The sequence below is a fragment of the Balaenoptera physalus genome (genome assembly GCF_965194825.1).
Source record: "Balaenoptera physalus genome assembly, chromosome: 3".
Classification (NCBI taxonomy): domain Eukaryota; kingdom Metazoa; phylum Chordata; class Mammalia; order Artiodactyla; family Balaenopteridae; genus Balaenoptera; species Balaenoptera physalus.
In genome coordinates, this window is record NC_138890.1 from 75,594,412 (window position 1) to 75,610,551 (window position 16,140).

At 34.6% G+C, this 16,140-nt stretch overlaps 1 protein-coding gene across 5 annotated transcripts in view; it reads left to right on the top strand.

Annotated features, from left to right (window-relative positions):
- CEP120 (centrosomal protein 120) overlaps nucleotides 1-16,140 on the top strand; it is a 78,197-nt gene that overhangs the window by 35,854 nt on the left and 26,203 nt on the right. For 3 of the 5 annotated variants that reach the window (XM_082457842.1, XM_082457841.1, XM_082457845.1), the window contains 8 exons: nucleotides 2,044-2,193; nucleotides 2,953-3,135; nucleotides 4,954-5,050; nucleotides 5,155-5,307; nucleotides 5,861-5,950; nucleotides 9,441-9,533; nucleotides 10,612-10,773; nucleotides 14,221-14,343. In XM_082457842.1, coding sequence (XP_082313968.1) covers nucleotides 2,044-2,193; nucleotides 2,953-3,135; nucleotides 4,954-5,050; nucleotides 5,155-5,307; nucleotides 5,861-5,950; nucleotides 9,441-9,533; nucleotides 10,612-10,773; nucleotides 14,221-14,343 — 1,051 coding nt within the window. The remainder of the gene's footprint in view (nucleotides 1-2,043; nucleotides 2,194-2,952; nucleotides 3,136-4,953; nucleotides 5,051-5,154; nucleotides 5,308-5,860; nucleotides 5,951-9,440; nucleotides 9,534-10,611; nucleotides 10,774-14,220; nucleotides 14,344-16,140) is intronic. The other 2 variants (XM_082457843.1, XM_082457844.1) reach the window with 2 other exon arrangements.

Here is a 16,140-nt window from a genome sequence, read left to right on the forward strand (position 1 = left end):
AACTTCTCATTGGTTCCTGCTGTTATTTGAGGCATGTCTGCCTTTCAAATGCATAAATCAACTCCTACTTGTATCTAATTTTTCAGTTGTTTATTCCTTATCAAGTTGTTTCCAAAGTCCTCTGAGCTTTGGTGTGAATAATGGACAGAACCAAAGGGACCCAGCACTGAGTTCACACGGCAAAGTCATAGAATGGAAGTCTGTCCTCACAGCTTAAGTTCTGCATTTTACCTCATGTTAGAGGCTGAGAATCATGACTAAAATGTTGTTTTTTTAAAAATTGAAAGCCAGGAAAAAGTTTTCTGCTATAGACATAGCTTTTCTCACAGGGTTTATATAACATAGAAGCGTCCCTTTTTCTCTCCTGCTGCTACTGGAGAAACTGATCTTAGGACACTTAGAGATGATGTTGGCCAGAAGCACAGGGATGATCTGAGATTGGATGCTGTGAGGGAGGAGCCTTGAACAAGCCCAGTTAGAAAGCACATATTAGTTTTTGTGTTTCCTGCTTGCCATAGGGCCACTTGTTTAATCATTAAGTGCCTACATTATGCCAACAGCTTGTCTGGTATTAGGGCATGGGGCATATAAACAAAGAGCTCAATCTAGTGAAGAAGACAGAGTCAGAAATATGTCAGTACATGAGGGAGGCTACTAATTCACTTGACAAAGAAAAGGGAAAGAATATACTACCCCGAGGAAAGAGGTATGATCCACTTAATACTCTATAGAAATCACTTGAGGACTACTGCTTCTGTCTTTTATTTTAAGGCTTTTTTTTTTTTTAATGCTGGGCATTTTATGTTTGATAGATTTTATGTTATCATGCTCTGCGTTGATATGAAATTGTAGTGTACAGTTGTCTAATGGAATTTGTGAGATAACTGATATTAGAAAAAGTTTAATGTGTTTGCTTTTTTTTTTCTTTTAAATCACTACATCTGTAGTAGGGGGTTAAATTTCTAGGGGATGAGCTCTCTGAGATGACCTAAATTCAGTTTATGTAATTGTGTAGGAATTGAGTGTATGAGCAGGATTCTTCTTGTAGGAAAAGCAATTTCTACTAGTAGAGTTTAAAGTCTAGTTTTATTAATGAATAACAAATTATAAAATGAAATTTAAGTGAGCATTACAATATCTCTGTATTTGGCTTTACGTACAAAATAAGTTCAGCAGTAGTCAGACATTCTTCTATTTAATCTGGTGTGACTTTTATGATGAAAGAAAGAAATAGTGTTGTGTCACTCTTTGATTCATCTGTAGTATATTTGAGTTGCTTTCATGCTTGATTCTCAGTTCAGAGACAAAATACTATGAATGAATCCTTTTGGAGTTGACTAAGGGTTTTTTTAGCCCATAAAAAATCAGGACATTAGTATATAAAGAAAAAAAGGTTTAGAAATTAAATTTAGGAAGCATTTCTTGACAGTTTACTATATGACGGAAACTGTTCTGGGAGCGCAAAGATGAAAAAGATAAGACCCGTGCCCTCAGGAACTCTTTTTTTCCCCCCCCACATTTAAGTTTTGTATTTATTTTTTTATAAAAATATTTTTGACATATAGCATTGTATGAATGTAATGTGTACAACATGTTAATTTGCTACATTTATATACCTCAGGGAGCTCTTAACAGATGGCAGCTCTTTGTTTAGTGGAGTCATTTTCACTTCTGAATCTTTGTCTTATTTGAAGTGTATCAAAGTGACTGTCTCTTTCTTATTTGGTGTATTGCCTTCAAAATACCAGTGTATACTCCTCCTTCCCCAGACGATCATTGGAAGATTACTTATAAAGGAACTTTGGAAACCAGTGCTGTGCAAATAATGCATTTTCTCTATAATTTCTGTGATTTTTATATCAACACTGAAAATATTTGTATAATTTTAAAGTTGGTGATAGGAGTAAAACCATAATGTATTTGTACCGTTTATTTATCTATGAAAAAATTTTTATTTAATATTCATATTACACTTTTTTTTTTTTTTAACAGACTATAAATCCCATTTGTAAACTATAGGATTTTGTTTTTCTTAAATTCTAGGTACTCATATCCTTTCTTCGGAAGCGCAGCTCCTATTATGACTAATCCTCCTATAGAAGTTCGGAAAAACATGGAAGTTTTTCTTCCCCAATCCTACTGTGCATTTGATTTTGCAACTATGCCTCATCAGCTGCAGGATACCTTCCTAAGGTAATGTATACATGGTGTGTATGATATTATTTTCTCAAATCAACTCTTGAAAATTTGTATCATATTAACAAGAGGGATTTCTGTATTTTTACATCCATAGCTGCTTATGCATTTGCGAATCTAGAAACAAATTTAAAATCTGTGACACTTGTGGTTCCACTATAAAGTTTTATGTGGTTACGAAGGCTCTTTTCAGATTTTCATATCTTGTTTGCCTGAGTTGGGATAGTAGAACTTTCTTAAAACAATATATGAATAATGAAGGAACTTTGAAAAGTAATTTTGCTTTTTCCTAATATAATGTGACGATAAATAAACTGTTTAGTTTTTATTATTGATTCACTTAATGACTGTAATACATTATTTGCTTTTTCTGTTTTTTCATCTATATAAAATGGAAATGTTGATCCAGCTATCTGAAATGGATTTGTGACGAAAAATGAGATCTGTGAAATGTCTTTGTACTTTCTCAGAGTATCACAGTTTGAAAAGAATTTTAAAAGAAAGAATGAAGAGTAACTAAACGTTATGTAACCATTTGTGGGAATAGTAGTGTTTGGAAGGGTTTTCTTTATTGCACAGGAAGAGGTGTAAAAAAATGTAATAGTATTTTCTATTTGTTACCTGTGGAATTGAGCCTTTACATTCCAGGTAGCAAAAACATCTTTGGCTACATTAAAGGAATTCAAAAATTTTAGTCCAGAAAAGCCTTAGTTCAGAGTTGATAGGTATGAACATATGTTTCTCTTTTCCTTTTAGGATTCCATTGCTGGTTGAATTATGGCACAAGGATAAAATGAGTAAAGATTTACTTCTGGGAATTGCCAGAATCCAACTTTCTAACATCTTGTCTTCAGAAAAAACTCGCTTTTTAGGTTCTAATGGTGAACAGTGTTGGCGACAAACTTTCAGTGAAAGCGTGCCTATTATAGCAGCACAAGGGTAATGCATTTCCTAGAGCTGGTCTTATTAGCTTTACTTTTTATTCTGTTTAGCTAGCTACAACCTTATCCTTTCATGTCATTTCTTTTTTCTGAGATCTTTTTTCTTTGACCTATGGGGGTTATATCCTAGTTTGCTCTTTAGCTTTCTGATACCTACTATATCCTCACAGAGTGAATCTGTGCTACTGTAATACTGTAATACTTAAGAGTGTTGAGTAAGTATTTCTCTCTCCTCTCTTTAGACTGATAATTTTAAGTTCAGGATCAGTTTGTTTTTTGTTTTTTTAGTAGCTTAGTAACTCAGGGTCAAATTTATAATGTATTTTTACATTATTTTGAATTTTTCTACTTGAAGAATATTTAAACTTTTGCCTCAAATATAGTTGGAGAATGTTGCAAATGTTCGACACTTTAAAAAAAGAATATTCTTTTTTTGCCCTGAAATCCACTGCCACGGTGAAAAACTTGAGTTCACATATTTTACACAAAATCATTCAACAAATATGTTATCTTTTTATATTTAACAATAGAAATTTAAATTGACTTTAACCTTACATATCACATGCCTTTATTTTTAAAGGAATGTAGAAGAAAATCAGGCCCAGTAAAAAGCTGAGATGTAGAAGTATTATTGGAATTTCTTCCCTTACTTTTCCTCATCCATGCCACTTCCAGAGAGTGAAGGGTTTAGTAAACCTTTATTCACTTGGAGATCTGGGAACAGGTTTTTAGAGAATCAGTTACTCTGGTTAACTGAAAATTCTTTTAAAAATCAGCATTCTTTTCTCTTATTGTAAGTAGAATATAATGAAAATAATTATTACTTGTTGGAAGTTATTTTAATGCTGATTGCTTTGAATAACTTTTATTGCCCTGCTCTGTAGACAGACGTTTTAAGAGATTTACCTAAGTGAAAACTTCAGAGATGATAGCGCTTCATTTTATTTTATTCATTTCTTCTGAAATCTGAGATTAGAAGAAGAAAATGTAAAAGTTGATTAAGAGTTCTAATCGTGTGGGATCCATTCATTAAAGTTTTGTTTGATTTAAACAAAGCCACATTTTTTTGTTGCCAGAATTTTATTTTCCTCTAACATTTTGTCCTTTTATTTAATGGTAAATGCTGCATTCAGGTTCTGTGATACAGAAAGGTATTCGTTATAAAAATAACATAATTATCCCACTTCTAGGATTTAATCCTGAAGCAGTGCTCATATCCAGTAAAAGATTTATGAACAAGGGTGTTCATTCCAGGAAAAGTAGAAAAAGAGTCCAGAATAATCTATATATAATTGAGTAGGGGAATTGTTAAGTTTTTAAAATTTTACTACATAAATTCATTAGTGTGTTTTACAGGCATTGAAAATTATATTTTTTAATTAATGTTTGTCATTACACAGGAGGAAAATGCAGGAGGATAAATGGGGAAAAAAAGGGCAAAACTGTATGATTTTAATGTGCATGAGTACATGTGTATCTACATATCTAAAAAAGAGGAAGGAAATGAAATTTTAGCAGTGATTATCTGTGGGCAGTGAGATTTAAAATTTCTCTTTTATACTCTTCAGTTTTTTCAAATCTGTAACTGTTATAGGTCATTTTGTAGTGAATGTAGGTATGTACTTAATACTGTTTGTGATCAAATAATATCACATATATAGAAGGTCTTGAAGTCTGCAGAAGCTGCTGCACTTTGAGCAGCAAGTGTCAGGTGCAAGACATGCTGTCTACTCAGTGCTCTAGCATTGGGGAAGTAAAAGGAAATAATATGAAAGTGTTTCCATGAGTTTTAAAATATTTCTGATTTCATTTGTAGGTCAAATAACAGGATAGTAGATCTTTCTTACACAGTGACTTTAGAAGATTACGGACTAGTGAAAATGCGTGAGATTTTTGTGTCTGATTCATCTCAGGTATATGTCATTGAATCTTACGAAATTATTCTTTAAAACAGACCTAATGTGTATATATGCGTGAGTGTGTTTGTTTCAGTATGCTTCTTTCATTCATATCTTAGGGTTTATCTGCTGTACAACAAAAGCCATCTTCTGTTCCTCCAGCACCTTGTCCTTCAGAAATCCAGACAGAGCCTCGTGAAACCTTAGAATACAAAGCAGCACTTGAGCTAGAAATGTGGAAAGAGATGCAGGAAGACATTTTTGAAAATCAGGTTACTTTTTAAATGTTACTTAAAAAGTTTTTTGTCTATTTAGTATATTTTCCCTTCTCCATAGTAGGCTTTTCTCTGTTTTCCATGGGTACTCTGTCTAGTCCCTTTGAATTCAAGAATGCCTTACTCTTTAAAAAAACAAAGAATTAAAAAATACTCAAAATATGACAGCTTCACAGAAGCCACCCAGAAAGGATTCTCCTAAACTTTCTCCATGATTTGTGGGCAAAATTAGCACTGAAGGTTAGAATTAAGAGGTTAAGGACTTGAAGGTTTCTTTTAATTTCAAGAGCTCATTTAGCATACCCTCCTGGAAGCCAGAATCATCAGTTGTTAAACAAGAGAGGTAGAAAACAGCTATTAACTTTATACTGTCCTGAATTATATGGGTATTACTCACCTCAGGCATCCTCTGTTTTGTTCTAAATAAAATGGAATGTCTGAAAGAAATATATCAGTGATCAGTATTAATTATTTAACTGAAAACAGCTGGTTTATTTATTTGAAATATTTAGGGTTTCTCTTTTTTACTTTATTTTTCTTCCTTTGGCAGCTAAAGCAGAAAGAACTGGCTCATATGCAAGCTCTTGCAGAGGAATGGAAGAAAAGGGACCGAGAGAGGGAATCACTAGTAAAGAAAAAGGTAATGACTTTTATAAAAATTGAAGGAGGAAAGAAAGAATATTAATAATAGTATCTTCTATATACATTAAAGGAAATCTCTGGAAGGAATAACTAATTATAGTGGTTATATATTGGCCTGGATAAAGTGAATGAATGGGTCAGGGATAGGAAGAAGGGTTTTCACTGTAAGTTGTTTTGTACTCCTTAGATTTTGAACCCTGCAAATGTGTTACCTGTTCAAAAAGTGAATAAATATAGAAAGTGAATACTTTAGAGAAAAAGCCTATCTCTGTATTTAAAAAGAAAATAGAACATTTAAGTATATATAAATATTACATTATAATCTATTAGTTAATAAAAAGGACCAAAAACTCTTAAGCTGTTTTAAAAGATTGAATCATGAAATGTTATAAATCACATCTTTTAAAATGATAACGTGAGACCATCTGATCTTATTCCAGAAAGCCAAAATTTAATATTTATCTATTTATACTCAAGTTATTGAGTAAAACAACCCTGCAAATTAGACTTGTCTCAAATATTCCAAATTCAAGTCTGTAAAAATACTCTCATATTAGTGGTTAATGAAATGTCTATAAATGGGAGAAGACAGTGGCAGGATAGTTTGCTATACTAGATCAAGAGACAGGACAGGGTATGGACTAGAAAATTCTTTAAAGTTTTTTCAGGTCTCTGACTTTCGGCCATTTATATTTAATAATTGACGTGCTTGGGTTTAAGTCTACTATCTTGCTCTTGGTTTTCAATTTGTCCCATACATTCTTTGTTTTCTCTCTTTTCCTGCTTTCTTTTGCATTCATTGAATTTTTCTTTTTTTTTTATGATTCCATTTTATTTCTAGTTGCCTTATTAGCAATATCTATTTTTTTTTTTTTAGTGATTGCTGTAGGGCTTACAGTATGCATCTTTAACTTATCACAGTAAACCTTCAGATGATACAGCACATTTAGCTTTTAAGACAAGTTAATCTTTGAGCCATTTTTTAATGTGACTGATGGGTTTTTCGGTGTTGATGCTTATATGTAAAAGCAAAATATATGATGAAAATAACAAAGTATGGAAGTGAGGAAATGGACAAACGCTGTTGTAAAGTTTTCATACTATTTTACTAGTTTAAGAAATCACAATCTCTTTCCTAGATAACTATGTTTACTTCTTTATTTTTATTTTATTTATTTATTTTTATTACTATTTTCAGCCGCACTGTGCGGCATGTGGGATCTTCCCCACCAGGGATCGAACCTGTGCCCCCTGCATTGGGACTGCGGAGTCTCTGCATTTACTTCTTAACTTGGTATCCTGTCCTCCATTACTGACCCCTGTAGCTTGCGATATCAGCCAAGAGTAGAGGAAGTCAGGTTATGTACTCCTCCTCCTTAAAACACATCATACTCCTCATCACATTTAGAATAAAACTCAAAGTTCTTACCAGGACCTACAAGGCTTTTTGTGATGTGTCCCCTCGCTTCCTCTGTGACCTCATCTTCTGTCAGCCTTCTGTTCACACAGTCTATTCTAACCATCTTGGCCTCTGTGTATTTCCTCAAACATGCTAAGCCACCTCTCTCCTCAGGATCTGTAGACTGCTTTTCTTTCAGAGATACTTTCTGGTTTCTGCTCAGAGTAATGTGAGCGAGGCCTTCTCTGACCACTGTATCCAAAGTACTGCTCTCTTCCCCTGCCCCCAGGCACTAACTGTCTCCTCATTCTGCTTTATTTTCTTCATAGCATTTACCTACTATTACATTAAATATCCATTTCTTTGTTTATAGTTTGTCTTCCCTCAGAGTATAGATTCCACATGACTTTGTTTTGCCCAGCATCTGCTATGTATACAATAAATATTTGTTTAAATTAAAAGGATAATGAATGATTTCAGGTTTTATACAGTTTTGAGTTTGAGATGTATGGGGACTATTGGCATGTTCAGCAGGTATTTGGATTTACAGGTCTGCAACTCTGGAGGGGGGTTTGACTTTGCAATATAAATTTGGGAGTTCTTCCTATCTGTGACGGTACGTAGATAAGATGTTTGGGTTGCCAGAGGACGAACATATGGTTTGAATACTTCCTCCCCATCCTGTTTACCTGTCTTTCTATAAGGCTTTTTTACATGTGGCACTCAGAATTTGACACACTTATATTAGTGATTTGGTTAAGAATTTAAAGATGAACCAAAAATCAGTGGTAGAGTTAACAGAATTAACAAATAAACGATCTTGCTTGGTTGGTATATTGGGCTAAATCATCAAAATAAAGTTTAATAAAGACAAATGTCAAGTTCTGTAGGCAGAGTGAAACATTCACTTGGACAATGGGTATAGTTACTCCCAAGTTTAAGAACAAAGACCTTGGGGATTTTCTTTGACGTAACGAACAGCATGACTAGCATCCTCAGATAGCAAATGCAATTTTAGATGGAGTTAAAATTAGGAGACATTTGCTGACCTGTCTTTGGCAGTGCACATTCTTTAGTCTCTGAACTAGTGAGATCACATCTGGGTACCATATTTTTGAAAGGACTTAGTTTAGAATGTAGACTCCAGATTAAATCCAAGATATTAGAGGATGTGGAAACAATAACATGTGAATAATAGTTGACGCTTGTGTTTATCTTGGAGAAAAAAAGACTAGGAGGATGTATGATGGCTATCACTGGAGTCAAATATGTGAAGATACTTTTTTTTTTTCTTCCCAAGGGATAGAAACAGGATTAAAGGGTGGGCTTCTAAGGAGCATCAAACCCAGGCTTGTAAAGAGAAAATCAGGTTGGAGCCTGGGACCTGGAGACTCGTTGGTGAGGAGGATAGAAAATTTGGTTCAGAAAGCCCTAGTAAATAGGATCAGTCTGAACTAAAAGATAGAAAACCATGAGAGAGGATCCTATACAGGCCAAGCAGGTAGACCTCTTATCCTTAATGGGACTCACATCCTTAAAGACAGAGCAGAGCAGGACTTCAGGCTTGTACAAATTGGGGTACTAGGCTAAGGTCCCAAGCAGGAACTGTAGCTTCAGAAGCAATTAAGAACTCAGTTATTTAAACTGTAATAAAGGACTAGATCTCAACAATAGGAGGACTGACTTGAAACCGATTGGTGATAGCTGGCCTATCACCAATATTAGTTCCAGAGAAAGAGCATAAGTGACTAAGAGGGCTTCAGAAGACTACTGGAATATTGAGCAAGGCAGATTTTTAAGGAGCTAGGTTTTTACTAAAACACAAGATTTTACTGGCAGTCTAACTTACCACCCGGTGGGAGAAGGGCTTCCTCAGGAGACTGAATATTACTAGAGATACCCAAGCAGAAGCTAGATTGGCTTCCTTCCTTAGAGTATAGTGGAAAGAATTTCTGCTTTGAATTGGTATATGTAATTCATGATTTTCCTAGTCTCAGATCCTCTGTTTCAGTAAAATCATAATATATGCATTTTTGAATTTGTGTTTTGAATTTGGGGAAAAGATAAGGTAACTTTTATTATATTTTAGGTTGCTGAATATACTGTTCTCGAAGGAAAACTTCAAAAAACCCTAGTTGACTTGGAGAAGCGAGAGCAGCAGCTGGCCATTGCAGAATCAGAGGTACTGTATTCATCTATCATGTCTTTATTTCACAGAATCCATATATTAAATTCATACTATTCATTTGTTTTTCCTTTGTACTGTATGAAGCATATTTCATGGAAATAGTCTTTCAGACATTATGGAGAAAACTGCTATTCAACTAGGTGAAGCATGTAGGTGAAACATGTTTTATATGTTAGAAGGTGAGGAATTAGGTAGAAAACTGTTTGTTATTTGAAACGGTTAACTATTATTCAGTCAGCTTTGGCTGACTTCTGCAATAGTGGAGATTTTTGGTTACCTTTGCAATTATGTGGAAGGAATGGATAGTTGCACTACCTAGAGAAAAGAGAAAATGTAGCGTAGGCTCAGGGACCTAGAATCATGATTTTGTATTTCACTAAGAAGGGACTATCCCTCTTTCTTGCCTATTAAAGATTAGATCCCAAGAAAGGATAAACTTACATTAGTACCATGCCTAGTTAGCATTTTTGTTAGGTCTTATTAAATTGTACCCTAAATACTTTTTTAAATTACTATAAAGTTCACCTCAAATTATTAGAATTTCTTCCTTGTGAAATTTATATGCCCCTTCCTTACCCAAATGTTTCTTAAAATTTTCTCAGCATATCACCCTAGCCTTATCTTTACACATTTTCGGCAATTTCTAAATTGATTTAGATTGTTAAACCTAAACATAATGTGTATTTGTTCCTAATACTAAGTCTTTGTTATCTTTTATGTGATTAGGTAAAAAATAAGAAGTTTCTAAAGACGTAAGGAAACTTGGGCATATTTGCTTACATAATAAAATGGGTTTATTCAAATAGGGGTTTTAAGCATTTAGGGCCTTTTCAATTGAATTTATGCATCATATATGGATTTGGGGATATACTTTGTATTTTAGGAGTAAATGATGATTGAAAATTTATACTTTCAATACACTTAAACATTAACTGTCTAATACATGAAAATGATATAAAAATCACTTCATAAAATATTCTGAACATTTGACCATATATAAGGATAATAGAATATTGAATAGTATAATGCAGCTAGTAATAGGTCAGCCTCTTAAAGATGTACCTGTTTTGAGCTTCAGAGAGAAAGAAGGGAACTGAAATCAGAACGTGAACGGAACCTGCAAGAACTCCAGGACTCTATCCGTAGGGCCAAAGAAGATTGTGTTCACCAAATAGAGCTAGAAAGGTTGAAGATGAAGCAACTAGAAGAGGATAAACACCGACTTCAGCAACAGGTTGGATGAAAATACCTGTCATCTCTTTAAACTTAGAGTTTATTTGCATTCTAGAAATAATAGAAATCGTTCACTAAGGAGTTATAAAAATTCCCGGTAATTTGGATTATTAATCACATTTACTACACTGAGATTCAAATGTAAGTTGGATCTTCTTTTCCTGAAAGCTGAGGACTATATTGGAATAATCTTACTTCCTTTATAATTATTTGTATGAGATTGTGCTATATTTTAGTTAACTCTCATCTTAAAATTTTTTTCCAATAAATCTCCTTTGAGCAAATGTAGATATTCTTCATATATCACTGGACCAAGTTCAGTTAAGAACCAAATTTCATGAGAGAATTGTCTGTGCTCCTTTCCATTTTCTCACCTCTCAACCCATCCGCCTCAGCTTTCCATCCCCATTGCCCCAGCCAGCCAGTTGTCAGAGAAGCCACCAGTGGCTCAGTCACTAAGTTCAGTGGGTGTTTTTCATTTCTCATCTTACTCAAACTTACTGACAGCATCAACACTATTGTTCTTGTTTTTATATATTCTCTTCTCTCAACTTCTATAACACCACTCTTCCTGTTTTTCTCTACTTTTCTGGCCATGCCTCAGGTCCGTTGCAGGTTTATTTTCCTTTATCTAGCCATTAAATGTTGGACTTCCTCCAAGCTTCAGACTTACACTGTGCTAAACAATCTTATTCGTGCCTGTGGTTTCAGAGACAATCTGTATCTCTGAGACTTGTGCATTTATATCTCAAACCTTTCCTTTGCACTCTCAACCCATTTATCTCATTGCCTTTTAGACATCTCTCCTTGGGTGTCTTAAAGGCATTTAAAACCCAACATGATCCTCCTATCCATACTTGACCTTGCTGTAAGTATTCTTTATGTCAGTAACCTGTTCTTCCTGTCGCAGCCTGAGTGATATTTTTGAAATTTGGAATCATGACACCCTCCTCTAAAACTGTTCAGGGTTGTCTTAATGCTCATGGAATAAAGATCAGAATTATTACCTTGCCCTACCAGCCTTTGCATAGTTTGGACCCAGCCTACCTCTCTCACCTCATCTCCCACTCTTTCACCTTTTCTGTGTGCTCTCCAGCCACACTCGTCCTCTTCAGGTCCTCAGGCATACCATGCATGCTTCACCCTTAGGATCTTTGTGTGTGCTGCTTTTTCTTGGCCTAGTGAACTATACTAATCCCTGTTTCCAGCTGAGGCATCACTTTCCCAGAGAAATCTTCCCTGACCCCTGCTGTCCAAGTCTAGGTCAAGTTTTTGTTATATGTTTTCTTGGGGTATTATTCTCTTATTCTATTTCTTTATGATATGTTATAGCAGTTTGTTTTTATTTTCATTAGTGTGATAATTTGATCAGTGTCAGATTATTAGTTCCATAAAACTGTTTTGGTTTCTGTCTGTATGCCTGGAGCCCAGCCAGTCTTCAGCACATAATAGGGGCTTAATAAATATTTGCTGGAAAAAGGAAGGCTCAAGCTGTTAAAAATGAAGCTTATCTGTCTTGAAACATTTCAGTGTAGATTAGATATGTATGATGAATGCCTCTGAAGTCTTTAGTAAATCCTGGCGTGAAGAATAGTTTCCATAGCAGTTCAGGGTCAGTTAAGATCATATTATTTAGGTGGTTATAAATATAAATTTGATGGTTGTTGTGGTGGTCTCATGTAAATTTATGAAAGATAAAGTTGTAAAAGTGGGCAATTGTGATGGGATTCGCCAGTAATGCTTCTCTTCTACCACTTATCAGGGAGATTCAGCCATCTAGAACAAAGGCTTCTAACATGTATTAGAATTACCGGGGGAGCTCATGAAAAAATCCACATCTCTACCCTGTCCCAGACCGGTATAATTAGCTTACAACGTTGTGGGAAGAACCTTGGCAGGAAGAACTGGTATTTTGGAAAAATTCCCCGGGGCACTTCTAAAACATAAGCTAAGACATGGGGAAAAAACTGTGGTGGGCAGCAGAAGTTTCTGGGATGCCCAAATTGCTAAGTCCATGACTGTAAACATTTCCCCTTTTATATATAAGAAACCTTTTTAGGCCCTTACTCTGAACCAGGTTACATGTACTATACACACAATTCTAACTGGACAGGTAGAAGGGACAGATAGATATACTATCAGTGCAAGGTGATGAAGATTAAGTATAAATATTCAAATATGTAAAGGCAGTTATCAGAACTGAAAAAAATCAATGTAGTTTATAGACCACTTAGCAAAGGAAAAAGAACCCAGTATGCCTAGTAGCTTGATTAGTCATTCTTAATAGTAGATTGATAATGTCCTGAATGGTCAAAAAAATGCCAAATATTAAGTTTATTAGTTTTTGTTTAAAACAAAAATGTGAGAGAGATTCTTTAGAGAGGTTTCTATTCAACTTTAAACATAAAATTTACATGTTCAAAGAGGTAAACTTCAGTTATACGGAAAATTTCCATGTATGGAATACTCATTACCTAAAGATGCTAGATAATTATCAATAATTCTAATTAGGATTTATTAGCATAAAACAAGAATTTATTATTGGTAATTTAAGTTCCATTTTTGCCACCAGTTTTCTCAGTATTTCGCATTTAGTTAAGTCTTAGTCTTAAAGAGATAATTGGGTTATCTAAAGATGGCTAGTCATATTGGTGTATGTTTTCAGAAAGCATCTTTAAACAGTGCTTATTTGCATTTGATTAGAAAAATCCCACATTTTAAAAGAATACCTTTATATCTTTTTTTCTTTTTCTTGGTAGTTTTGAAACTGTTCTAAGGGAAATTACAGTGTTTAGTCAAGGCCGTCTCTCTCACTTTTTTTTTTTTTTTTTTTTTAATTTAAGGAACCATTCATTAGAGCATCATTCTAGGGGATGAAAAGATCTGAATTCTCTTCATGCGTCTCCTAGTGACTAGCTCTTTGGCACTGCCTCAGTAATTTAGCTCTTTGATCCTCAGTTTTCTTACCTGTAAATATGAAGGGACTGGACCAAATAATCTAAGTTGTAATAGTATTGGAATTACGAAATTACAGTGTCAAATTATAGGAACAATAATACTGCCTTAAAATTAAACTTTCATCAATAATCAGGTATATCTATAATGCTCAATCTTACATGTTGCATTTTTAAAAATTATTTTCAGTATTTTTATAGACTGACTTTTCCATTTGCCATCCAAAATTTAACAAAAATGTTCTCAAGGTACTGGTTTTATAAGAAATTTCATACTCCTAAAAAGTTTTTATATATTGTTAATCAGTTGATTTACTGAATTTTTGAGATTACTAGAGATCTTAATTTTCTTCATTATACTTTATACATTTTCTAAATTTTCTAATATAAACATGCCTTAAAGTAAGAAAAAAATGACACTATTGAATTGAATTCTGTAATACTAAACTTTGCGCACTGCTGTTTTAAAGTGGCTCTAATTTTTTTTAATACAGCTCAATGATGCTGAAAATAAGTATAAGATTTTGGAAAAAGAGTTCCATCAGTTCAAGGATCAGCAAAGCAGCAAACCAGAAATTCGGCTACAGTCTGAAATAAATCTTCTCACTTTGGAAAAGGTACCCATGTCAATTTATGGCAATTTAACTAGCCTTAATGATAAATTTATAAAATAAAAAATGATATGTGCATATACAATGTAATAACATTTAACTGTAGTATTCTGATATCAAATAAGAACATATCAGAGAATTTGAGGCACATGACATTGTCAATACTTGAATTTCATGGCTTTTATCAGTTAGAGCCTATACTAGAGTCCTTGGTTACAGAACTGCCATGTCCCTGGATTCTGTCTCCCCTGATTCTAGTGTTAGGCTGTTGAACTCTCAGTTTTGCAGTAGCCATTGTGAATACCCTCTCTCCATAATACTGCCCTTTAGTTAGATTCACTGTCTCAGGCAGGAGCACGCATTTAAATCACAGGTCTGTACTCTACTCTTAGTTTGGAAGAAGGGATAGCCATCCTATTTTGCTTTCTGTGGTTGGAAGCCAGGTCCTGACTCTCATTTATATTGGGATTCCCCACAGACAGAATGTTCAAGTTCTAGGCATTAAAAAATGTGTAATACCCAACAGACAATCTAAGTTTGACAATATGAGCTCTTGCATTTTAGAGTTTGATAAATTTTAGGCATTATTAAAAATATATAGCATACTTAAGAAAATAACAGAGTTAATAATAAACAGGAAAATAAGCTTTAGAAGCTTAAGGATTTAATTGTCGTGGCAGCCATTGCCTGTCTGTTCCAACTCAGCATTGTATTGAAGGCTTTCTTGCCCTTTCTCTTCTGTAGATTCAGCCACTAGGGGACACTAACAGAAGATTGGTAGATAGGAGTTGGGAAGATGCCAGAGTAGTTCTTTCTTCTCCCTCTTTTTGCCTCTCTACTTCCCTTATTTTCTGTGGCAGTAGTTACATCTTTTTATGGTTCCATCTCCCACCAGGCATCCCTTCTCCAGCTTCCTTTAGGCAGTCTCCACTGTGGTTCTAGCCCACTGGACACCCCCAGTTTGTGGGTTGCTTGTATTAAGAACTACTATTTCCTGGTACCTTTTTGTAGTCCCTCCTGCCTAGGAGAGGTGGGGGCTTCTTGCTGCTGCTGATCACTGGGTTGCCTCACCATATCCTCTTTGGCCTTTCTGCTCTTCCTTTATCTGTTGAACCAGTTTCCTGTATTAAATTACTTCTGATTTCTAGATTCCTGGCAGGATGCTGATTGATAGAGTTGGTTTTTCATTATCCAGCAAAGATGTATGCTATTTATGATACCATGCTAAATGCCATTATGAATGATTCAAAGGCGTTCAGGATACCGTCAAGTAAATAACAAGTTACAGAAGGAGACAAGGAACATACCCAAATAATTATAGCAAAAGGCAAACGAGCAGATATCATCTAACTTTCTCTTACTAAATGCCATGAGTCCAAAGGGAAAACAAAGTCAACTTCTGAAATCAACACACTAAGTATAAAGAAGGAATGAGATTGTATATGGAGCCTAAGAATAGGTGAAACTTTAAATAGGTAGATATGTGGGTGAGGTTATTCCAAAAAGAAGCACTGAACAAAAGTATAAAAAAGATTAAAAAGTCTATTGCGTATTTGGATAGCTGCTTGACTAGAACCTAGAGTCTAATCATTATAGTAGTATGGTTTACCCTTGAACAACATGAGTTTGAACTGTGAGGGTCCACTTATACACAGATTTTTTTCAGAAAATACATTCTACGGTACCACATGACCCGTGGTTGGTTGATTCCTCAGATGCAGTACCACATATTCAGAGGGCCAACTGTAAAGTTGTAGGCATTTTTTTGACAGCATGGAGGATTAGCATGCATACCCCTGCATT